We start from the raw sequence: 25615 nt of genomic DNA, 5'->3' as shown, positions 1-25615 counted from the left end.
CCGATTTGTCCCCTTCCGACTGCAGCCGGTGCTAGAGCGTCTAACCAATGAAAGCTGTACGCAAGAAAATGCACGACTTTCGACGGGCTGCGTTTTCCTTGTGTGGGGTGTTGTTTGTTGCTCCTAGGTTATAGCGTGTTTTAGCTCTCCTCTTTGCGCAGGTCCCCGCTCATTCCGTGGTAGCGGGATTGGATCAAAGGCACCACCATCACCTGGAGCAGCGAGGGGCGGCGCGGGGATCGCCGGGCAGCCCCGAGCAGGCCAACGGAGGCTCCGGTGTGGTGTCCTCGGAGCCGAGCCGCCACTTGCAGAACCACTCTCCGGGCCAGGCCAGCCCCAGCGAGGCCTTGCACTTCCGCTCCGCCGTCCTCTCGCAGTTGCACCAGAGCTCCTTCTCCGGCCTGATCGGGCACGGCGCGGCCCTCAACCTGCACCACCAGCACCATCACCATCACCACCACCAGGGCGACCCATTCCACCACTTGCACTCGCACCGCGGCCCCCAACAGGGCGATTGCATCAGTCCTGGTAACGGGCGGCCTGTAACGGGGTCCCTATGTGGCGTTATGCCCCACAAAGGTTAGCCCCCGCCGACGTTCACGCTCGCCCTTCACGAATCGACGTTTCCGCTTTCCGATTTACCATACGTAACGTCATCCGTCATAAGTATGTCTCTGTGTAATAAATTCGGAAGCATGGTTACGCGGACGGTGGGGAGGCGAAGTGGTTAGCATTTTCGCCTCGCAGCAAGAGGAGCGTGGTTCGATCCTAGCCCTTGGAATTTTTGGCTATTTTATTTAATTTAGTTTTTCACTCGAAGATCTATTTGGTCCGAGTTTCGCGTCTTTTGGTTTGCTCGAAGACCCATTGGTACGAGCTATTTGTAGGTTTTTAAATTTCTTCAAATTTGTTTAGGGTTTAGCGTTTTTATCCCTTTTTTATGGACTAATCTACTTTTTCGCGTATTTTATCATCCTTTGCAATGCAGTGAATAGCCCTGGTTACTTTTAACTTAACGATCCCATCTTGTGGCACAGAGTGAAAACTCGGAACAACTCCTTTCGCGTTGAGTTTGCAAGTTTTATAAACACTAAGTTAGGTTAAATACTGAGTGTAGGGAGCTGTTGGCCCTCGTTGCATGAAGGGCTTGCCACCACCCTCCTACGCGTTGTAACCCGGCCACCTGAAATAATTGTCATTAGCTTAAGGTGGTGACTTGGGTATTAGCTTAGCTGAGTATTATTGTGAAATTCAATTTCCGGTTTTAAACGTAGGTGACACGTATTTCGTCACGCGTAGGATGACGTCACATATTCCTCATTAAAGGGAGATGGAACGATATCGAAAAATCGTCTGCTAACAGGCGCTTATGACGAGTTTTTAACGTAACTAGCGTCAAGGAAAAATCCTTTATGGCATATATGATTGACTAAATTACGTATGGTAATAGTACGACCCAAGAATTTACATCCAAGAATGGAAGCTGTAGCTCGTGTTGACGCGCTTATTTCCGGTTCCTTTTTACCTTTTCCGGAAGAACCCACGCCCTATACTATTCTATACTGTTCCACGTTCCATTCTTGGGCTGTGGATAATCTTTGTTCAGACTATACGTCATTATGACGTAATTCAACTTTCTCGGCTTAGTTTCCACTAGCGCGTGTGAAAAGGTTTAAACGTACCAAAGTTGAGAAACGCGAAGTTACGCGCGCTAGTGGAAACGGAGCTTAAGCGCGGGAAAATGGTAAGGAGTACCATAAGTATATAATATTAATACATAAGTGTGACACTTCCCATTCTTCACATGCAAAAATTTTACTGAGAGCTATTCACAAGACAGACTGCATTACGGGCTTCGTTGCCGTTTTGCGTCCGCTCGCTAACGCGTCACGCGTAGCCTTTGACAGCGCCTCGCTAGGGGGAGATTTTCTTCTTGTGGTGACGTCACTTTGTTACTAGCTCTCAGTAAAATATTCCCCAAAGTGACAAACTTATGGAACAATATTATAGACTTATGGGAGTAGGGTTTATAGATAATTTTAACGTGTCACCGTCATGTCAGCGGGAGAATGGGGGCTGACACAAAAGGGGTCAGCACTTGGTTATTTCGCTTGTGAAGCCGCGTTATGACGTCAAAGATATAGAGCACCAGCAGTAAAACGGGGGTTGAAAAAGGGGTAGTCTTTGACGTCACCACGGCGCTTCATGGCGAACCCGTTTCTGTCATCCCCCTGCACGGTGGTATCACCGTTATAATTATCTCACAATACCACTCCTTTACCTTTGCCCCGTGGTTTGAGTCATTGTCCTCGAGCGTGAAAAGCGTAAGGGTTAGCGGGAATATTTTCGGGGGTTCATTTTGGTCGTTTCTTGAAGGAAACATAACCACTAATTCCGCCTTGTGTATTCCCTAAAACAGGCCATAGCGGTATTAACCAGTTGGGAGGCGTGTACGTCAATGGTCGACCTTTGCCGGACTCGACCAGGCAGAAGATTGTCGAGTTGGCCCACAGCGGCGCCCGACCCTGCGATATTTCCAGGATATTACAGGTAATATCAGGAATCCGTAACGGAGGAATTAGTCGGTAAACTTGTAGGCTGATCTAGTGAAACTCTATTTTGTTGGAGCCTTGGGCTTAGGTGCAGTCCGGAGTAGGACCATAAAGATAAATAATTCATAGGGGTCGAGGGGTTACCCAAAATTTAAATGGAAAAACGTTTATAGAAAATGTCTAAAATATATTTTATTTATAATATCTAATTGTTATATTCTGTTCTTTAAATAATTTCTTAATTTGCATTGGCCCTCACCAACAACAGACAGCTTACAATTTCAGTCCAAAGAATATAAAGCTCCAGGAATGGAAGGTGTAGCTCCGTCTAGTGGAACGTTTGCGCCTCTCGTTTTTAAGGAGAGACCGGGTTGCGTTAATCGTTTCCGGTTACTCTGATTTGCTTTGCCGGAAGTTTCTAGCTCAGCCAAAACACGCGGCCAATAATTTCAATCCTTCCATTCCTGGGGCTTTATATTCTTTGTTCAGTCACTATAGAGGGCTCTGATGTGAATTGAATTTGAAAAATAATTAATTGTTTTTGGGTGTGTGAAACAGGTGTCCAACGGTTGCGTCTCGAAGATATTGGGTCGTTACTACGAGACAGGGTCCATCAAGCCGCGGGCCATCGGGGGCAGCAAGCCCAGAGTGGCCACGTCGTCGGTGGTCAACAAAATCGCCGAGTACAAACGGGAATGTCCTTCCATCTTCGCCTGGGAGATCCGAGACCGGTTGCTCTCCGAGGGCGTCTGCAACAACGACAACATTCCCAGCGTCAGTATATTTTTAAATTAATGCGTCGACCTTTAACCTTGGCCCGATCATCAAGGTTATTACGCTTGCGTCCTCAAAAAAACTGGTCTCTTTGTCCGAAGGGGTTGGAATAGGAAATAGAACAGCGGGGATAAGAATTTTTATGAAACAGTAGCTCGCCCTCGAGTACAATTTTCGCTCCTCTCTTTTCGCTAGTTTTTGAGCGGTAAAAATTGGGCTACTCTCTTTTCGATCATTTTTGAGCTGTAAAAATTGGACTCCCTTCTTTTCACTCGTTTTTGAGCGGTGAAAATTGGGTTTCTCTCATTTTCGTTTTGAGCTCTTTTAAAAATAAATTTTCTGGCTCAATTTCGCTCAAAATGAGAGGAGAGCTCCCATCACTGTAACGAAGAAATTAGAACAAGCTCCTGTCGTTCTTTCCCACTTGAGAGTAAGGACACCTATCGGTAACTTTGAGCACGAGTCAATGACAAATTTCAAATTAGTCACGTGATTTGATCTATATCGTGATGCTTATCGGCTTTATATAATCCAGAGTCAAAGGGAGTCGATGTAAACCATCAGTGACGTCACGTTTAGAATTTTTAAAATAAGAATTAGTCAGCTTTACAATCGTAACTGCTTGGTATCTTCTCTCTATTTAGGGTAAATCAAACGAACGCTTTGTTTATTTAGGCTTTAAACTGAATTCCCCTAACAAAGACTGCTAGCGCTTCAATTTAACCCTCGGCTCCGCCATTTTGTTTGTTTACACCGACTCCCCCATTCAGCACGATAAAAGTTTACTACGCAGCTAGATTTCTCTTTGCTGCGAGGCGAAATTGCTAACCACTCCATGGACACTCGATGGCGACCCCACCGACATAATAAACTGATTTTTTCAATGAAAAAGCTCGCCACTTTCCCTTTAAACAAGTACCTGAGAAGAAATTGGAATTGTTAAATCAATAATTACTGGGTGAAAACTTGGAGCTACTCCTTTCGCGTTGCGTTTGCAAGAATTGCTGTGTTTCCCCGAGTATTTCTGTTTCCCATTTCCAAATAATCCTGTTGAGGTTAACGGTAATAGTTAGTGTAGGGAGCTGTGGGCCACCTGAATTAATGGCATTAAAAGTCGCTTGATGACATGGGCCTACGGTGGTGCCTTGAGTATTAGCCTAGCTGATTATTATTATTGGATATCTGTCTGTATGTCGTAGGTCTCGTCGATCAACCGAGTGCTAAGGAACCTGGCGGCTCAAAAGGAACACCAGCACTCGATCCACCATCAGCCTTCGTCCATGCACCACCACCAGGCCTCGGCGGCGGCCGCGGTGACGGCGGCGGTGGCGGCCGGAGCGGCGGCGGAATCCGTCTACGACAAGTTGCGAATGCTGAACGGCCAACCGTGGCCTTGGTACCCGGGTCCGACGGCCGCGTCGCATTTGGCGGCGGCTGCATCCGCGGTTGGGAACGCGGCGGCGGCGGCTGCCATGCACACTTCCGGTTCGGTTGGAAGTTCCACCGTGACGTCGCAAGCGTCCGCCCTCAGCGTGGCGGCGGCGGCGGCGGTGCAGGCGCACGTGGCGCACCACGGAATGACCACCCCGCCGGGAGTCCACAGCAACGGACATCATGGCTCGGACAAAAAAGGTAATGGACATTCTTTTTTACTTAGGGCTGGTGAGGCGAATATTTCACTCCCTCACAAAGTCTCTGTTAACCTGAATATGTTTTTGGTAGGTCAGAATTATCGGTCATGTTCAACCACAGACCACCTATCCCAAGAAGGACTTGCATCCACCTCAAAAAAAGGTGTCTCAAAAGTGATGCGGCTCTTTTACAGCCACGGCCAACTTTGACACTCGCGCAATAGCGGCCAACCCATAGATAAAATAACTTTGTATATAGATAGGAAACTTCAATGGGGCAAACTGACTCTCACGAGATTGCCCTGACAGCTAGTGACTGCCCCAGTTGGCAGTGTTCTCAAGAGCGTAGAACGTATTGAGAAATTTGAGGTCGGAGTTTTGGCAATAAACGTATTTTGCAAGGTAAATGTCTTCAAATATACCAGAAATAGCGTTTAAAACAAACTTGAAATTTAAACTAAATGCTATTTCTTTAGTGCTATTTTTTTAAATTTGCTCTCAGTTCAAGCTCGCTTAAGCCTTTGCAATTGGGATTGCGTTACACCAAGGTTCTAGTACGTACTTCGAGTAGTGCGAGCTTCACCAAATAATATTATTCGGGTGCCGCCACCAGATGTCGGCCAAAATTCTGGCGTCACTTCTACAACATGAAGTTTCCTATCTATATACGAAGTTATTTTATCTATGGGCCAACCCATTCGTTGAAGTTTCTATGTTAACCTACGAACAAAAATATATCTCGGCGTTGAGCGCCCCTAGCGGAAAAATATTTTAGAATAGTTTTTGCATTAAAGCCAATATAAAAACGAGCGTGGCGCTGAACGCCGATAGTTTGTAACATATGTTTATAGCGGGAAAATCCTGGTTCATGGAATTTCGGCGAATGGGGTTGGCGCGAGTGTCAAAGTTGGCTGTGTTACAGCAAACAGAAAAAAGCGCGTGAAAATTCTTTATTTAACGAAATAAAAATAAAAAAGGTTGTGCGCGAGGCAGCTTCTACAAAACATTTTTATTATCGTGCGTGCTCGTCTTTGTACCTTCAAAATTGCCTCTACTTGACGCGAGATGGCGCGCTCTTAAAAAAAGCCGCATCACATTCGAGACATTAAGAAATTGAAATGATACGTGTCCCATTTGGGGTAAGTGGTCTGTGTTTCAACCAATTTATAAAAGACCACGGAATAATTTGAATTTGAACCAGATACTATAGTTGTTCTCCAATACTTGTACGGAAATCTAGGAATGTTTAGTAACTTGCGTGCTTGACGCACCCTACATATTTTAGAGAAGTTATCCTTACGAACTGAACTAGTGTAATGATTGTAATCTGAACTTGAAGTAAATGAACCAAATTTATAGGGACGCTATGGTTGGACATAAGGATAATTTTTTTAGTAGTCATCCTGACAAGTGAGCCTCCTATCTTATTTTATTTTAGTAGTCACTGACTAGTGGGGGGTAAAAATGGGGGTATAAAAACAAGAAGGACAGCGAACATTTTGCTTTGCCCGTCAGAATTAAAATAGGAGTTTCTTATCACTTGAGTTACAAGATGTGATTTAAAAAAAAAATGGGATTGATGAATGATGAATTTACGATACGCCATATCAATTCGCCATTATTTATGAATATTTAGGTAAATTTTTCACTAGTCAAATTGGACTAGTGGATGCTATATTCCCATACACTGGCTTCGTTTGTAAAGGAACTTATTTTGAAATTTAAGGCAGCTAATTTTTGCTTTAGGCCAAGGCCTATTGAAAATTAAAACGCTTTTATCGTGAAAACTAACTCTTACTTCGTCGAAATAGAGGCAAATTATTGAATCAGAACGTGAAATTGACTATCCTAAACACTCGCTTCGTTTGTGAAGGAATTTTTCGAAATTTGGGATAAAACGCGTATTCACTGCTATTTTAACCATCAAACTAACCTGGAAGTTAGGCGATAGCATAAATTGTTTTGGTCTTAGCAAAGATAATATCTATCTATACTACGTCTTAGCTACCTAGTTAAAATGTTCCCGGAAATTCGTCATAGCACTGCCAACTTCTATAACGCGATCGTGGTTGGCCGTGGTCAACACATAGGGGCTGCTTCACTATTATAGTTAAAAACATGTTCTAGTCTTTAATTTTTTTACAATTTCATTGTCACAATAATAATACTAATGTCCGAGTCGTCGTTAAATTAAGTTTAACAAATTTTTTCTATTAAAAAAGGAAAAATATTTAAAAACATAACTTACCACCAAATTTTTAGTATGACTAGCTTTTAAAGGCCGACTACATAAATCTTCGGTTTACTCTGTCTTTAACTGGAAGTAGGCTGACTGCATGGCGCACGTGTATTGCAGTAAGCCTACTTCCAGTGAAAGACAGAGTAAACCGAAGATTTATGTAGTCGGCCTTTAAACTTTTAAAGATTTATTTAATGAAGCGGGAAGTCTCTGTTCAACGATAAACTTTGAAGCAATTTTATAACCACGGGACTATTTTTAAAGGTTTCTACCGTTTGGTGGCACTCAAATGTTTCCCGAAAGAAATTTTACCCAGTATACCTTGCAATTTATGCTATCGCTCACAAAGAAAATTAAATTACTCAGTACTGTAGCAGTGTAGCCGAAGTATAATGTTTCGTCTATGTATACGAAGTTTAACTCCCCTTTAACTCCAGATTTCAGGGGGTTATAACTTGTTATACCGCGTTTATCTAAACAAAACTCAAAGGGGGAATATTTACTGTAACTATATAGACGTCTTTCCAATTTAGGAGCCGAAATTTCCCGCGAGTAGATGCCCAAAAGGATCGGGAGAACTAAATTCATCGGAGAATTCGCATTGTTACGGTCCTAATTGAATAAAATAACCGCCGAGCGAGGCGTTAGCCGCCTTTCCATATTTCTATTCCGCTTTTTTCGCCGCTTAGTATCGTCCCTTCCAACGCGATGGCGAAGAAGCGATACACCTTCGCCTCAACCGAGGCGGAATTATTAGCGGCTTTATCCCGCGGACGAGTGGCTTGATATAATGAAAAAGACGACCCCTAGCGACCGTAAATTCAATATTAGGCCTTGTTAGGACGCTCAATATCATTAACGCGTCTGACGATAAGGGGCAGCGACTCCGCGAGCGGGCTCCCGCGAATAATACTCCCGGGAGACCTCCCCCCCCTCGCCGCCGCTCCCCCGCAAACCGCGCCATCGTCGGAAACGATCCGGTTCAATCACGGCCGAGGCAGGTATCAGTCTATGTCGATCGCTTCACTTAACAATGAACTCTCTAAATTGAATTGTGGAGCTTGGGTTTTTAAAAAGCTAAAAAGATAAACAGCTTTGGTTTGGTTCACTGGGCGAAACCTCTTCGCGCCAAACCGTGCTTTAATAACCAAAAAAACATTGCTTCACAAAGACAATTTTGAAAATAAAGTAATTGTCACAAAATCAATTTTTCTATATTGGACCGTTTCTTCGAACTAACTAATATGAAATTCGAGTTTATTATAAATAAACTTTTTAATTGAAGTATAAAAGTATGATGTATAAATGTATTTCGAAATTTCAAAAACCCATTTCGCACTCAACGAAATCTGCATCACTGTATATTACGAGAAACGTTTTCCCCAAGTTTGCACAGTGAGTTTTTTAGCAGAATCTTCTTTGAACGGTACCGTAATCATTTTCCATTAACAGGGTTGCCAGAAATTAGGGAAATCAGATAATTTGGAAATAGGCCTAGGGAATTTTAAGGCTTTGTAAACCGTCAGGAGATTTTAAATTTATATTGAAAGATTTATGGAGGAAATTTTACGCTTCGAATCCGAAACGAGTCTAGGTGGCGTAACGGCGCTAGCCTCTTCACGGTAGTGCCTATTATCTAGCGTTTGCTACAGACAAATTAAGAAGTCATAAGAACGTTACTTTTTTAAATAAACTTATCAGAATATAAGCAAACGATGTAAAATTATATTGAAATGCCAGTATCATTATTTATAATTTCAAATTTACGAATAACGATGAGGAAAAACTAATAGCGTTTTCTTCAGCGTCTACCCACGGACATTCAATATATTGAATGTCCGTACTCTACCTATCTAGGTTTGAATGGCGAACTAAAGGGGGCGTAGCGATAGTTTTCAGTCGCGAATAGTTCTGTGACACATTCTATGACTTTTATTTAGTTCCTTAAAAGTCTGGACATTTTTAAACGTTGGAATAAAAGGTTTTTTGTTAAATTATCACTTTCTTACGAAAAAATCCACTTTAGTTAAAAGAAAAATATAAACTTAAATATTGTCTAATTTTGGATTAAAAGGTCAGAGGAAATACCTAACAATGGTCAGGGAAAAGTCAAGGAATTTGAATCTAAAATGATTATTGCCACTCTGATTAACCTAGGAGAAAACCGTCGCGGAAAAGGCACGCATGTCCAAATTTAGCATAACGCGTAGGAATGCGTTTATCACCCTACAAAACAACCAACAGCGCTCCTACCGGCAAAAACATAAAATTCGTTGATCCACCATCGAACGTCCTACTTCATACGTGCAGGTTTCTAACTCACCCCAATGAAAATAATCTTTATAACGGAAAATGGTTTTTAAGAAGATTATATTATATTGGAGAAAGCGTGGATAATAACGCTCCCTTTTCTATATAAACCTCCTCGAAGATACGAAAATATACAATCTGATAGTCAAAAAGAAAGATTTTTTCCCTTCAATATACGATAACAATAATAAAAACCCCGGCATGAAAAAAAAAGGTTTTATTTTTTTCTCTTTTGGTAGGAAGGAGGGTTTAGCTCTGAAGGACAGGTCCCGATTGCCGATAGAATATAGAAAAAGAAACGATACTTTTTCGAAGCATTATTTGACCCTCCTCGGAGCCACTAGACGAATAAAAATAAGACCAATTGTCAACTTGTCACCATTGTGACATCGATGACGACCTCTAGCTCTCTTTTTTAAAGGAGGCACGCTTTCTTCCCCCGTTGTATCCGGAATGATCTGGGCTCTTTCGGTCTTCCTCGGGATTAGAATAAAACGGACAGCCATCTTCCATGGGGGTTTCGCGTAAAGAAATCTTACAAGTTCCAAGAGGCAAACAGGGTGGTCTTTAGGTAGGACCCAACGTGTTGAAAGTGTGGTCTCAATGAAATACATGGTTTATTTTTTATCTATTTTTATTATCTCTTCAAGATTTTTAGTTTCTACCTATACTCGAAACTTTTATAAAGTTTTTTTGTGGGCTCTTAATCCTTTAGGTATTTAGAAATGGCCCTTTGGTACTTGACCGCGGGAGTTTACGTGTGGTCTCACCGGAAGTAATCATAAGCTTAACATTCTCGGGGAATACAATCCTGGCATAAAGGCCTTATAAATCTGGTCTACATAGACGAAATACTATACTTCGGCTACTGGAAACAACCTACTAGTGTATTTGACTGAATGACAACCAGGTCTCATTGATGGCGATAAATGCCAGTGAAACCGCGTTTTTGATCTCAAATTTCCAAATAAGTTCTTTCACAAACGAAGCGATTGTTTAACATAGTCAATTTTAAGTTCCGATTCAATAATTTGCCAATATCTCGCCGAAGTAAGCGCCAGTGTGCTTAATGCGAGCGTTATAATATTCAATTTGCGACCAAAGCGAGTCTAGGTGGCGCCTCTGATCAAGCGTCTGCTACAGACAAATTTAAAAGTATTAGGAACGTTAACTTTTCAAAATATACGCAAACGATGTTAAAATTATTTTGAAAGTCAAATCTACGAATAACGATGAGGAAAAACTAATAGCATCTGCTTTAGTCGCTACCTATATAGGTTTCAATGGCGAACTAAAGGGGGCGTAGTGATAGTTTTCGGTCGCGAATAGGCCTTGGTTTCGGACAAAAATTCCATGCCGTCGTTAACCAGAAGTTACAGCGCCCACTTTGTTTGCCGCGAAGTGTGAAGTAATCTGGCCGATGATTGGCTTAGGTGTCAAGGAGGTACCATATGGTAATATTCAATCCTAATGTCCCGCTCACAAACCTAAAGTGTGAGGAGCTCAAAAGAGAGCGAAAAGAGAGTAGAGTAAATATCACCGCTGAAAAAAAGAGGATCTCCAATTTCACCGCTCAGAATAAAACGCCGAATTTCACCACTCAAAAAACGCGCAAGCATATATGAAGCTATGAGCTGATGTTTCACAAAATTGCCCATCACTTGTTCAGATTTTGTATTTGTCTTTGCACATTTTCTAGATATGAACGAAGGAACGTCCGACGGAAACTCCGACCACAGCTCCGGCGACGAAGATTCCGAGATGCGAATGCGACTCAAACGGAAACTTCAGCGCAATCGGACGTCTTTCACGAACGAGCAAATTGAGGCATTGGAGAAAGGTACATTCTCTCATCAGTCTTGACCACACAAACTCGAGTATAAAACTGTCACATTTACGATTCTATCATCCAAGTAGAATTCGAGAGAACGCACTATCCGGACATTTTCGCCAGAGAGAGACTGGCCGAAAAAATTACGCTTCCCGAAGCCAGAATTCAAGTAAATTTAACTCTTAAAAGAATTAAGTGAACACCATAACATCACGAGGGCTGTATTGTTTTCAGGTTTGGTTCTCCAACCGACGAGCGAAATGGCGGAGGGAAGAAAAACTTCGGAATCAACGCCGCGCCACCGACCAACAGTCCGCCCCCGCCGTAGTCACGCCCTCACCGGGGCGTTTGCCCATCAACGGTTCTTTCGCCAACTCCATGTACTCGTCCATAGGCCAACCCATCGCCTCCATGGCTGAAACCTACGGGTGAGTTGTCCCACAAACACATGTACCTAGAACAAAAATGTATTTGTTTATACTTAGAGGTAATATGTTGAGTCGATTTTTTGCGCTTCTCGTCCTCCACCTCGCGGTCTGCTAGTATGCTCCTCCCCTTAAATATCCATCAAATCGGTTCGCTATCTGATTGGTTCCCTAAAACATTTTTCTTTAGACGCATGCTCCCGTCTTCAGTGGCGTAGGAACGGAAGCGGGGGGGGGGAGTACATGGGTATAATGTAACCCTTTTAAAATTGGATAGGGGCGCCCAATTGGTATTTTGGTTATTTTTTACGAATCGCTAATACCTTCCTTGAATTCTGTACACCTATTACAGCGAGTACAACCTTTGGTAGTGCTAAATCTATAATCGATTACGTAATAACTTTAGTACAGTCAAAGCTACAGGCTTGTACACCGATTACGGATAGTGGTCAGCCCCTCGATTGTTTATTACGTTTAAGGGGGGCGCTAAATTTAATATTAAAACTGTAACCCCCGTAATCGAAAACGTTCCTACGCACCTGCCCGTCTTGTGACATAGGAAAAACTAGACCATGGTGCCCATGGATCGGCCCAACATACATTCTTGTCTAGAGCCTGCGAATTAAGTGAAAAATGTCTTGTTTTCAGGGCAATGGCCCCCGTTTCGAATATGAACTCGAGTCCCTGTCTGGGTCAACAAACGCGAGACACACCGTCGTACCCTTACATGTTCCACGACACCCTGGGCCATCTGAATCCTTATTCCAGGGCGTCCTGCGCCCAACCAATGACCAATACTTACACCAGCGGAAATGGCTCTCACGGTAAGTTTTTAAGCCGCTCCCATTGCCTAGGCTGATAAAAAAGACTAGAGATTCAACCTAGTGTAAATTTCTGTCATAGCAGACGAAAATTGTTAAATACGATAATACCATCTCAGATTCCTTGCTGAACCACAATTTAGCAGACGGTAGTTCTAGAATACCACGAGCTTTGATGATAGTTCAGCAAAGAAACTAGGGGTTGCGCCACGTTTACCGCTCCCACATGCTAGTCGCTATGACAGGGTGGAATTGGCTCAGAACCTCTTAAGTTTTTCACTATGTATTTTAATATTGCAGGAGTAATATCACCAGGTGTTACGGTACCGGTTCAAGTTCCGGGTCAAACGCCAGATTATTGGACGAGAATTCAATGATAGTACTTGGCGCTCGGATAAGACCTGAGTGCGATAGTTCAATTATTCCGGAATTTCCAAAATGGACGTCTCCCACAGTCCACTTCAAATCAACCAAAAAACTATGAGGGTTGTTGGGAAAGCCGAGACGAGCTTCATTCCAAAAAAAAAGCACGTCACCGAATTTTAACAATAATGTCCATGAAAATTAAATGTCTGTGATTTACATTGTTAAATATTTGTCTATTTCGAACCATATTTCAATCTTCCATTTTTATCCCGTTTAAAAAGTTTGTTTTTATATGAACAAAAGCAGGCTGAGAATGTACTTACAATTTCTTTAAAGTATGAGACGCGAAGAGCACGGCCAACTTTGAGTAGCTCGAACAGCGCGTGATCAAAGTTGGCCTTGCGAAGAGTTATATAGTGATGTCATAGATCGTAGCGCCCCCAAGTGGCTCATCAATAACCCAAAGGCGTAGCGGTGAAGGAGCGGGGGGGGGGGGGGCAAATATATTTTAAATTTTAAATTATGCTATTTTTTATTTTACCTACCTTGGTTCTATGATATTTAACAACACACCTGCGGTTAGTTTGGTGTCTAAGACCTTTGGCCGACACCTTAAGTTTGTTCTCCAAAAAAAAACCCTGTGGTTAGTCTTGTCTACTGTGACATTTAAGAAAATTGTACGGCACATTTAAGCCTTTTACAAATGCCCAATACGTTTTTAATATATAAAAAAACCGGTTAAATTTGCTCAATTAAATAATAGTTGTATTTGTTTAAAAACCGGTTTCGTGGACGTCAACTGAAAAAAAACATTTAAAGTCGCGAGATCACCAAATCCTTTTAAATCTTTTTAATTTATTAAACATATGTAAATAAAAATAAATACGAAAATAATAATACAACGAGGTACTATCTTTTACTCATTTATTTTACAACTATTTGTGATGAAGGGCTTTATACAAAAAACATCGAACACAATTTCGAAATAAAACAAACTGTAAAAACAAGTTAACTAAAACAACATTTTAAAAACAATGAAAATTTTCTAATGGTAAATACTGATTTTGTTTAGATCTTTTACTCTGAGTAAATATTTCAATTAGGAAAGATTCTAGCTTAAAGAAAACTTAACAGTAATAAGTAGTAAACAATATTGAGGTGATACAACTGAGGTACTACGGATGGCACTATTTTTATAGTTCAGTCTTCTAATTTTCATTTTAATTTGTGCTCGTGTAGTTAGGAGCAGTACGATTTGAGCCGAGTAACGGAGCTCGTTCTTCCGTAGCAGATCCATCTTCCGAGGAAATTAAAATATTCCTACTGCGTCTCGAACGCCTGTGTCTCGACCTCCGGTTGCGGACCTCTATTTCCCGTCTACGAGTAATATAAGGAGCTGGAGGAAAAGGTGGACGACCTCTTTCGCTGTAAAGTTGCAATGCAACTCCCAAAATGGCCAAAACTCCCCAAAAGGCGCATAGCACAATATCTATAGAAAATGAAATTAAAATTAATAAATAAATTGCGTGAATATACGAAGAGGTAAATTACCAGTTTTTTGGAAAGGAACTTCGTTAAAAGCCGTATTTGAGTCTTCCACGACTGCCCTTTTAACTACATTAAGAATTATGTAGCTCAGAGAGGCGCCCAAGTAACCGTCAATGGCTACAATAGCTACGTATACACCAACTACTGAACAGGCTAAGATATTCAGCTAAAAATATATCAACATTAGTAGAAATATTATTTATGTAAAAAAAGTTAAAAAAATTAAATTTACAAATTTGGTAGTGGATAAAAATATGACTGGAATCATCAAAATCCCACTAACGAATAACATCCAGTAGTTAAAATCGTTATGAAGCAGATCTAAGTTTCCTTTAATATAAAGCAGGATTAGGATAATCGAATGGAAACTTCTCAAAAACAACTAAATTTACCAAGAGGGGTAAAAAATAGAATGGCAGTCATCAAGAAACCTAAACAAAATCCTACTAGAAGAATGGAAATAACGGGTATTCCAAAATACCACCAGATAAATGCCCAAGCTACGCCTCCTCCAATGCCACAAAGCATCGTAAAAACATCACGATCTAAAAAGTATCAATTTAAATGTTAATTTGAATAAAGGGGAATGTTTAAAAATAATTTTTAAGAAAACAGGCACCTGGATTAGGAATATCTGTGTATTTCGTAAGTAGAACGAATGAAATTAGAGCAAATGTCAAAAAACCGAAATAACCCATCTCTAAAGTGTGAAAATTCAGGATTAAAACCAATAGCGTGTAATTGGATATGTATTATTTAGTACCAAAAGTTAGGAAACGATGACCGCGAACTGCGATAAACAATCCGTATGTTGCCATAAACAATGCTAGAAATCTAGCAAATGAAGAAGCTATAAATGAAAATGCTTCATATAAATATAAGCTGAAAAACAATTTATAATATTTCAAAAAGAATAGCTTTTACTTAAGTAATCACAGCCATCAACTTCAGACTCTAAATTACAGCCATACGTAGTGATAGGTACGTAAGCAGATTCGTAAATAGTTCCATTCATTTTGTACCGAGTTATAATATTGTAAATTACTCCTTGTCCTTTATAAGCCAGAAAGGACATTCTCGTTTTTGGTGATATTGAATACGGTTTCAACTTTAAAATGGAAACGAGAAAATAAATACGAACGGTTTCGAAAGTAAATAACGCCACTCACCAGTTTTCCATGTTTTTTAATGGAATCAACATCACGCATAAGTTGGAGCCCATTAAAGAGTTGTTCCTCTTTAAATTCATTTTCACTCAAGAAAAATAAATAAACAGCGTAGCTCATGTAATTGGTAGTATCGGAGCAAGAGGGAGGAGGCTCTTTAGGACCGTAACCAACATTTGCATGTTGGAACTCTACTATGGTAAAACCATGCCTTAAATTTAGTCTTAAGAAAGGAGATATTTCAACGGGGAATTCCATGTTACAGCCCCCAGGAATAGGATCTACAGAATTAATATTAACATCAAGAAACTTCCAAAATGACATGGTAATAAATGGATTACCTTTATCAGCATAAGGTTCCACAGAGACCATGACACGAACAGTTTTGGGGTTGTCATTGAAGACCCAAAATGTTTCGTGGCGATGAATGTCTACTAAATAAACTAGCCCTATTCCTGTTCCTTCAACAAAATTGGATGAACTATCACGGATTTCCTCGGGGAAATTCGCGTCACCATACGATATCGTAATATTGTAACGTTGGCTATGAGCTTCGACCACCAAAAAACGCACTTCTGAAGGAATATCGGGAATGTGGACACACAACTTGGTTTTTGGCGGAATGTAGGAGAAGGTGGTGGCGTTGCCTTCGATATAGAGTTGTACGCAGGGTAATTGCTTAAATGGTGTTTCATTTTCGGCTATAAAACATTTAAACAATATCAACTAAGTTTGTTTTCGTTTACAGAAAAGAAAGAAAATGCCCGTAAGCCTAGGCTAATCGCAGCGCGTAAACAAACGCCAAACTTACTTATATTTAACGACTTAGAATACTGCAGAAGTAAAACGAAGATAAAACTAAAAACTAAATTAAAAGAGTGCATAATAACTTTTGGCAAGTCATTTAAATTAACGCAAAAACATCTTCAAAAATTATCAACGACAAAAATTACCCAATCGGCTGAATGATATAAGCAGACGATGAAATTTGAAGATAGAGCAACAGCAGCGACATCACATGATTTTTTTTAGAATCACGTGAATATTGGAATCCGGTAACTCCAGTTTAACTTCCAGTATCAATAAGTAGGATCATTTTTTTTTTTCAATTTCAACGTTCCATCACGATTAAATAATAAAAAATTACAGAGGTTCAGGCAAAATCTAAAACCTGTTAAAACTTACGCACAACTTACGGTAACGTAAAACTGCGGGATTTTAGAAGGCCAAATCATCTTCCTCCATGGCAAAAACTGTTCGATTCACGCATTAAGCACATAAACTTAATAAATTAGTCGCAATATAAAATCTCCAAGTTAATCCTTAAATATAGTTATTGCATGGAAGCGTAAAATAACCCGCCTGTAACTCGATTATACTAAACGCGTCCCAAGTTATGAGTCATAATTCTAGATTCGCAGAAAATTGTCCATCGTTCCCCGGCCGCTAGAGGGGACTACGTTTCACCAAATCCCATAAAGGAACAAAGACACGTACTAAATGGTCGTGTTCTACAAGCCCTTTAAAGAGTACTTACAACCAGTGGCGACCAAAGGGAGAGAGAGAGTCAACGGGAAAAGGGCGAAACGGGAAAGTTAGGGCCGCGGGGGAACCTACTTAATTCCCTAATGAAGGGTTCCATGTTTCCAACACCCACGCCGCTGCGCGCCCGCGTCTAAAAATTGAGCCATCAACCAGGACAGGACGTCCCCCGCTGCTGGACATGAAAATGTATTTCGGTAGAACGGGCGCTGAGGGCGACATCTGGATGTGAAAGTAGCCCCTTTCCTTCTCTCGTTCCTTCTTTTTTATTAGTATTCACGATCCTTTATATGGAAATTAGGAAGCATGTTCAGCAAGACGGTGTAGAGCGTTTTTGGGAGGGTGATAAAATCGTACTGGCCATGACGGCCACATATCGTTAACTGTCATGGTTGGCCGTAAAATTAACTCTCCCATTTTTTAAATTTATACAAGAGGGTAAAAAAAAATATCAAGAAATTATATGAAATTTACAACAATTGTTCTAACCGTTTAGTCTGCATTTCCGCTCATTTTAATTAAAAATTCATTAAACTTCTATAATTACAATAACATTTCAGACAAGTGTGACGGTTCCCTAGCCGAGGCGTACGACAGTCTGGTGATATTTTGTTTTAAAGGGCCACCCCAGCGTTTGAATTTGACCTGTTTCACGCGCTAGTTTCCATAATAGGATTGGTCGTATCTGCTACCACGTACTAAATTCGGGCCCTTTAAAGTTGCAATTTTTCTCGCTACAGCCTACAGGCGTTTCTTCTTTCGGGTATGACGTCAATAGGGGCTTCAATAAAATATCTCCAAGGAAATTGCCAAGAAGTAGTATTTCTGAGAGCCAGGATCTGCAAGTTACTGCTTATATAGTGTTTGATGAAATAATGAAAACTCTTAACTTGGCTTGGCCAAAACACGACGTTCTGTTTACGGGTGAAAAGTTTCCATTATTTTATCAAGCACTATATAAACCCATGGCGCACCCATTAAACATAATACTAGAGACTTAAAGTAACAAATATTTTTTAAATGAAGAATTCGCCACGGCAGAAAAAAATGGACGACGTTCACCGGGAAAACCACATACCAGTAAACTCCTTGTAATTCTGAATTAATTTATTTTCATTTGTATGTAATTTTTATAACCCATTTTTTTATGTTATAGTGTTTTTTTGCCACCACCCTCCTACGCATTGTTATCCAGCCACCTGAATTAATGGCTTTAAAAGTCGCATGATGGCTTAGGCCTAAGGTGGTGCCTTGGGTATTAGCCTAGCTCATTATTATTTTTTTTTTAATTTTATTCTCGTGTGCGGTATTGTTTCCTCTATGAAATTTAGAAATTAAGTTTTAGTCTCTGCTATTTCGATAATTCCAATATTAGATAGTCTGCAGACGACGGGTCAAAGGTTTCAAAGTTACCGCGTCAGTGAGGTCACGGAATATCCTAATTTATTTATCTATTTGGTTGAATTTCAAATAGTTGTATATCTCAAACAAATTTTTCACCAAAAATTGACCAAATACCCGAAAAATGTTTAGTGTTGGTATGCAAAAAAATTTCTAACGTTTGCTGTTCACACTGAATGAATTTACTGCCAATTAGTTGGACAAATTCAGTGGCCAAACTAATTGGCCTTTAATAGTTGTATAGTCTGAATGCCCCTTAACAAACAAGAACTCTGGGACTAAAAGTTCTTCACCAGGACACGGGCGAAAAGGAAATGGATGGATTATATACAGCCCTCTAGCCAAAATATAAAATGGAAGATTTGCGAGATAGATCCGGAGCCCCCGGTGCAGTTAAAGGTCGCTTCTCAGTCTCGCCCGCAAAAGCTGCCGATTTCCCACGCAGGGGGGTACTAGGTGGATTACTTTCGGCCTCCGCGTTTTACAAAAAAGCCCCTTTGACGGCGAGGGTCAAGAAGCGACAATAGCGCCCCCTCGCTCGTTTTAACGTATCTCTGGCGAAACACAAAGCGACTACAACGCCGCGCCACGGCCGTCATTCCAAACTATAATAATACCAGAAAAGGAAGAGGGGACCAAATGCTAAAAAATCCTACTGGATTTAGCGCGAGCCCTGTTCGGGGGTGTAGACCTAAAAGATACTTTCATTGCGCGAGGTACAACCGAGAACAGATCCAAGTTTGGAAGAACAAACAAACGGGTATTCCTTTGTTTCCACTATACACTCTTTTTCGAATTTTATGGGCGGAGCTTAATTGAGGTTAATTAAGAAATCTTCTATATTTTTTAAATAAAATCTATTATTATAACGAACCATGGACCAAAAATATTTTGACCTTTAAGAAATGAACTGTTACTCATTATTCATTTTGTAAATTAAGTTAAATTTAGAGTTTTTGATGCCATTTTCGAATTTTTATTAAGATATTTTGAGGCCATTTTAGAATTTATTTTAAGATATTTTTAGGTACTTTTTAAGAATGTTGAGGTAGGATATTTTGAACTGAGTTTTACTTTAGTTTAGTAAATTTTTAGGATATTTTCAGGTAATTCCTAGGATATTTTAGGCAATTTTTAGGTAATCTTTAGTATATTTGAGGTATTTTTGTGTTATTATTTTGAGGTAATTTTTAGGATATTTTGAAGTAATATCATGAATATATCTAGCTATGAATATACAATAGCAATAGCCTCTCTAACCTCCCGCTAAAATTTGGGTTGGGCTTATCTAGTCACGTGATCAATCACATCTGCTCCGACCGAGTGAGGAGCATGCCGTCATTTCCTTCAGTCTCCTGATTGGCTGACAACGCGTCTCTGGTCTCGAAAGTTGCCACCCAAATCAAATCGACATGATAGAAGGGCTATATCGTAGGGTTGGATATTCATAGCTAGATATATTCATGGTAATATTTAAGAAATTTGAGGTACGTTTAGGGTATTTTGACTTGAGTTTTGCGATATTTTACTTATATTTTATGACCTTTTGAAGTAATGCTTAGGATATTTTGGGGTAATTTTTTAGTAGATTTTGAGGTAATATTTTGGACATTTGAGCATTTATTTTAGGATATTTTGATGCCCATTTAAAGGGAATAGAACCAACACTTCTAATATTGACCTCTTCTTTATATGGCTGTAGATATTTCTGGCGCTAGTAAGTGAATTCGAAATAACTAGGATTTAGTTAAATCTACGAACCAAATATAGGGCCGAGTGAGGTCATTAAGATGAAAATTAAAGCAGGTATTGCTACATTTACTATTATTTAGCATTTACACCAAATCGTCACCGGAGATGTACCGATTAATACCACATTTCAAAAGTCTCGTCTATGTCTTGTTCAGAAACTATGTTGAAAATGTCAACGATTTCTTTGTAAAACTTCGACAGCTACATAAAGCAACGTAGCGGCCAACTTGGGAAGTTCATAAACTACAGGATTTTTGACGGCTAAGCGGACAATAAATCAGAAGCCGTTTATAAACTTCTCGGGTTTACCGCTACGTGGCTGAGTGGCTCAATGTAAATTGAAAAGGTTTATTAATATAGGGACGTTTCTGTGCCATTGAATTTATCTGGGAAACTCGAAACACTCATCTTTGTATCCCTCTATCGGCGAAAATATGCGTAACAGTGCGACGCCATTACAAAAAAAAAATCAGGTCCGCTCTTCTGAAACCTTCGCACATGCGCAGTGGCTGTTACGAACGATTTCTATGGATGCTCCCAATTTGCCAGTTTCAATAATGTAAAGCTATTTTCAAATAACACAAGTACAGCCAACTTCCATAGTTTTGACACGCGCTTTCATTTTATCGCAATTGACCAAGATGGCACTTTTGCACGAGACTAATTTTAAGAACGCGCTGCCTTATTCAGTGCTAAATTTGTTAAACCGATAGATGGCGATAGTGTTATTGAAACTGGAAAATTGAAGACCGAAACGAGTCTTGGACTAATTAACACAGGGACGTTTCGGCTTCCCTAATCCCATAAGTCTATAATATTATTCCATAAGTTTGTCACTTTGGGGAATATTTTACTGAGAGCTAGTAACGGAGTGACGTCACTACAAGAAGAAAATCTCCTCCGAGCGAGGCTCTGTCAAAGGCTACGTGTGACGCGTTAGCAAGCGGACGCAAAACGGCGACGAACTCCGTAATGCAGTCTGTCCCATGAATAGCTCTCAGTAAAATTTTTGCATGTGAAGAATAGGAAGTGTCACACTTATGTAATAATATTATACACTTATGCTAATACGTAAACCAAATTTAAGGTGATCCCTCTACAGGCAAAAAAATGCGTTACTCACTCAGCGCAAGCGCGGAAGTATCACACGGAGCGATCCTCTTAGGTAGCGTCCTCTGTTGGCATTATTTTACAATATTCTACTTTTTGCGTCTCTCATAGTTAATATCTTTAATAGCCTTGAGGTGGCGTAGCTTACGTTCATGAGTCTAAATTTTAAGCATGGCCGCTGCTTGTGATACCTTCGCACTTGCGCAGTGGCTGTTACGCTAGGGTGAGATTTTCTTCTTATGATGACGTCACACCGTTACTAGCTCTCAGTAAAATATTCCCCAAAGTGACATACTCATGGAACAATATTATAGACTTATGATAATAATAATAATACCCATATATAACGTAATAAGTATGACACTTCCTATTGTTTTATTAACTATTTGACCGAACCTTTTTCCGATACTAACACAATCGTACAGCTCGAATTTTATCGTTCTTCGTAGCAGTGGCGTAGCCAGGGGGGTACAATTATTTTTTTACTTTATTTCAATGGTGTACCTCCCCCCCCCCCCGAAACAAAATCCTGGCTTTGCCACTGCTTTATAGTAGTGTATTTTGCCTAGGGCATATTTAGACACTAGGAGGCCTGTGCTCAACTAAAACTTGATAACTATGAAAATCAGTTCGGTGATAATTTTAGCAAATAGTCACACTTATTTCTGTAATGTTACTTATGGTATAAAGAAATACTTTCAGGAGCGTGGCATAAAGACAAACGTGATCTGACAAAAAGTTTTCGTTTTCCAGCAGTGACCATACACATCGTAGGTCCTTTTCGATCAGGGCCGAGTCAAAGGGACCATTCAGGACGAGCCTGCCTTTTAAATCGGTCAGCTTGGAAAGAGGGGTCAGATTGTCCATTAGAAGGCAGAAACATTACGTCGAGGAAGAAAGAGAAAGCATTTTTTGGTAGAGCGAATCAGCCAAAAAGATCATAAATAAAACCTCTTCTGGGCCCCCTCCCGCCGACTCTTAAGCCTCGGCTCCATCGATAAAAGCTTGACGTTCTAACACTTTCTAGCTTTCCGCCAGCGACAAAGGCCTAACTGCGGGGAAGGGAAAGGCCTCACGTCGAGGAAGAAAAAACGAAGCAACCCCCCAAAAAGCAAAAGCTCTCGTCAAAAAGCTAAAGTTTTCGGGACAAACTTTGAATTCGCTTTTATTTTTTTTTTGTTTTCTTTTCGCGCGTAAAGGGCCAACTTCGATTTGGCGCTTTATACCACGCGGTTTGTTTCGAAGTTGGCGTCCGTTCGGGAAGAAAATATACATTTAGTATAAGAAAGCGTCTTTCCATTTTGCAGCGGAGATTAATAGGCGTCGACCATTAACTTTGTTCCAAGGAAATCGTTCGGAAACGGAAAGCAGAAGTTTGCGAAGATGCGCTTTTCAGCTTTTGTTCCGCTTTTCGACGCAGCCAAGGGCTAATACCAGCACATTTATTCTCAAAAAAGTATTTCGTACGAGTGAAGTATCCATTTAGGTCGTGAATGAAACGAGGAATTAAATCAAATATTCTAGAATGTATTTATTTATATTTAGGGACAATGGCTATGTTGGTTCCCAGGGCCGGATTAAGACCTTGTGGGGCCCTAGGCCCAAGCTAATTTTGGTGCCCCTTTCCGTGGCGAGCGAGCGAGGCGCTCCCGCAATTTGTAATTGACATACGGATGGAAAATACAATTTCAATGTAGACTTTAATAAATGATATTGCTTTACATGGTATTGAAAAATGTGTACGCATATACTAAAATTTCTCCGGAATAATATTTTTCTCTGAAAAGTAAACTGAAATTTAATTTTTTCGAAACTTTTTGGTGCCCCTTGTATGCTTGGTGCCCCTTGTAGGCTTGGTGTCCCTTGTAGGCTTGGTGCCCCTTGTCGGCTTGATGCCCTAGGCCCAGGCCTAGTCGGCCTATTGGTTAATCCGGCCCTGTTGGTTCCCAACATCTGACCATTGAGTTGGGAATATTAATCTAGAGACGCAATCAAATCTGCTCCCCGCGAAACAAGTTTTTGAAAATTACGAATGTGCCGTCTCCTCTAAAATGACGAGAAAACTTTATCATATAACTCGTGGCGCCATCCATTATTTTTGAAAAAAAAAATTTTGGCGGAAAACGCGTCTTATTTGAACGAACCATTGAGAGATAGACGGCGCCACGGGTAGAATATTAAAGTTTTCTCGTCATTTGGGAGCAGACGGCAGTATTCTTATTTTTTAAAAACTTGTTCCGCGAAATACTGAAATCCGACGTTTTGATTGGACCTCTAGATTAATATTCCCAACTCAATGCATCTGACGTCTTCCGATGCTATTGAAGCACGAGCCAGTGACGTTTTTTTCGGGGGGAATAATCGATTGTGATGATATCAACAAAGACCACGCACCCACAATAAGCTTATATGCGCTCTGAAAATGGTTAGTTACAATTTTATAAAAGATAGATAAAAGTGAATATACAATGTAAAATGAGCTTATTAAAAATTGAATATAAATAATAATAACAATAAACTAAGAATTTTGAGAATGAAAGTCAAAGGGAACTAACACTCCTTAGCTTTGTTGGGTAGAATTTTGTTCAATAGGAAAAAGCATGGGTGACGTCGCGTGATGTAGAACTGTTATCTCCCTATTCTCCCGTAGTAGAAATAATTAAATTGGTGGTTTTTTCCCAGGTCCTAACATTAACAGTTTAGGGAGATGGATACTTATCTCTTAAAAAATATCTTATATACTTCTGATAATACTAAATAAATATATACGAAAGTGGAAGAAAATATATTTGGCCTACTGAGCCCCTGTAAAAGTATTTATCAGGTATTGCACCGACGTTCTATATGAAGTTTATTAACAGAGTATGGTCCACTAATGACATCTATGGGGAAAATGTTCTGTAAGTAATCCTAAAAACGGGTGGGTTTTTATTCAAGTTAATTAATTATTATTATAATTAATTATTATATATTGGCATAACTTGTCCCGGCGACCAGTTTATTTATTCGAAAACCTACGGAGGTCTGGGACCAGTTCATTTAAAAAACCTGGGATAACTATAAAAGAAACTAGAGTCTCTGATGCTGGTGATCAGTTTTTTTCTGAAAAAAATGAGATCACCGTTGTCTATGATACGTTTTTTCTGGAAAAAAAATGAGGTCACCGATGTTTATGATAAGTTTTTTCTGAAAAAAATGGGGTTACCGATGTCTATGAGCAGTTAATTTATTCAAAAACTGAGGTCACCGATGCCTGTGATCAGTGTATTTATTCGAAAACCTGTAAAGGTCACTGATGTCTGTGAAAAGTTTGTTTATAAAAAAACGGGTCACTGATGTTTGGGAACAGTTTTTGGATTCTTGATTTTTGGGACCAGTTAACGTTTTTAAAAACCTTGGTTCAGTATTCCTGGGACCGTTTCATTTATTCAAAAACCGAGGTCATCAATGTCTGTGATCTTTATTTATTCAAAAACCGTGGTCACCGATGTCTGTGATCTTTATTTATTCAAAAACCGTGGTCACCGATGTGTGTGATCTTTATTTATTCAAAAACCGTGGTCACCGATGTCTGTGATCTTTATTTATTCAAAAACCGTGGTCACCGATGTCTGTGATCTTTATTTATTCAAAAACCGTGGTCACCGATGTCTGTGATCTTTATTTATTCAAAAACCGAGGTCACCGATGTCTGTGATCTTTATTTATTCAAAAACCGTGGTCACCGATGTATGTGATCTTTATTTATTCAAAAACCGAGGTCACCGATGTCTGTGATCTTTATTTATTCAAAAACCGAGGTCACCGATGTCTATGATCTTTATTTATTCAAAAACCGAGGTCACCGATGTGTGTGATCTTTATTTATTCAAAAACCGAGGTCACCGATGTCTGTGATCTTTATTTATTCAAAAACCGAGGTCACCGATGTGTGTGATCTTTATTTATTCAAAAACCGAGGTCACCGATGTCTGTGATCTTTGTTTATTCAAAAACCGTGGTCACCGATGTGTGTGATCTTTATTTATTCAAAAACCGTGGTCACCGATGTATGTGATCTTTATTTATTCAAAAACCGAGGTCACCGATGTGTGTGATCTTTATTTATTCAAAAACCATGGTCACCGATGTGTGTGATCTTTATTTA

The 25615-nt window shown here is 40.1% G+C and overlaps 2 protein-coding genes across 3 annotated transcripts; one reads left to right on the top strand and one right to left on the bottom strand.

The window, feature by feature from the left end:
- The first annotated feature begins 501 nt into the window (after window positions 1–501).
- On the top strand, window positions 502–13285 carry LOC149948963 (paired box protein Pax-6-like). 2 transcript variants are annotated; one of them, XM_090172861.1, is made up of 9 exons: window positions 502–579; window positions 2420–2550; window positions 3111–3326; window positions 4526–4958; window positions 11206–11346; window positions 11424–11506; window positions 11572–11765; window positions 12411–12586; window positions 12884–13285. In XM_090172861.1, the coding sequence occupies exons 1-9, from the start codon at window positions 567–569 to the stop codon at window positions 12958–12960; spliced, it is 1464 nt and encodes a 487-aa protein (XP_090028987.1). In that variant the 5' UTR covers window positions 502–566; the 3' UTR covers window positions 12961–13285. The 2 variants fall into 2 exon arrangements, with proteins under 2 accessions (XP_090028987.1, XP_090028986.1); XM_090172860.1 differs by having other exon boundaries at window positions 11421–11506.
- A 592-nt stretch (window positions 13286–13877) lies between these two features.
- LOC149948962 (transmembrane 7 superfamily member 3-like) lies at window positions 13878–16632 on the bottom strand. The gene is made up of 10 exons (XM_090174166.1): window positions 16475–16632; window positions 16005–16364; window positions 15667–15944; window positions 15422–15605; window positions 15261–15347; window positions 15117–15197; window positions 14890–15042; window positions 14730–14827; window positions 14501–14663; window positions 13878–14438 (listed from the first exon to the last, which is right to left on the bottom strand). The coding sequence occupies exons 1-10, from the start codon at window positions 16545–16547 to the stop codon at window positions 14170–14172; spliced, it is 1746 nt and encodes a 581-aa protein (XP_090030292.1). The 5' UTR covers window positions 16548–16632; the 3' UTR covers window positions 13878–14169.
- Between the last annotated feature and the right edge of the window lie 8983 nt (window positions 16633–25615).

Source organism: Leiobunum rupestre, chromosome 4, assembly GCF_980474605.1.
Source record: "Leiobunum rupestre chromosome 4, qqLeiRupe1.1.hap1, whole genome shotgun sequence".
In the NCBI taxonomy this organism is placed as follows: Eukaryota; Metazoa; Arthropoda; class Arachnida; order Opiliones; family Sclerosomatidae; genus Leiobunum; species Leiobunum rupestre.
This window is presented reverse-complemented; position numbering and strand designations above follow the sequence as displayed.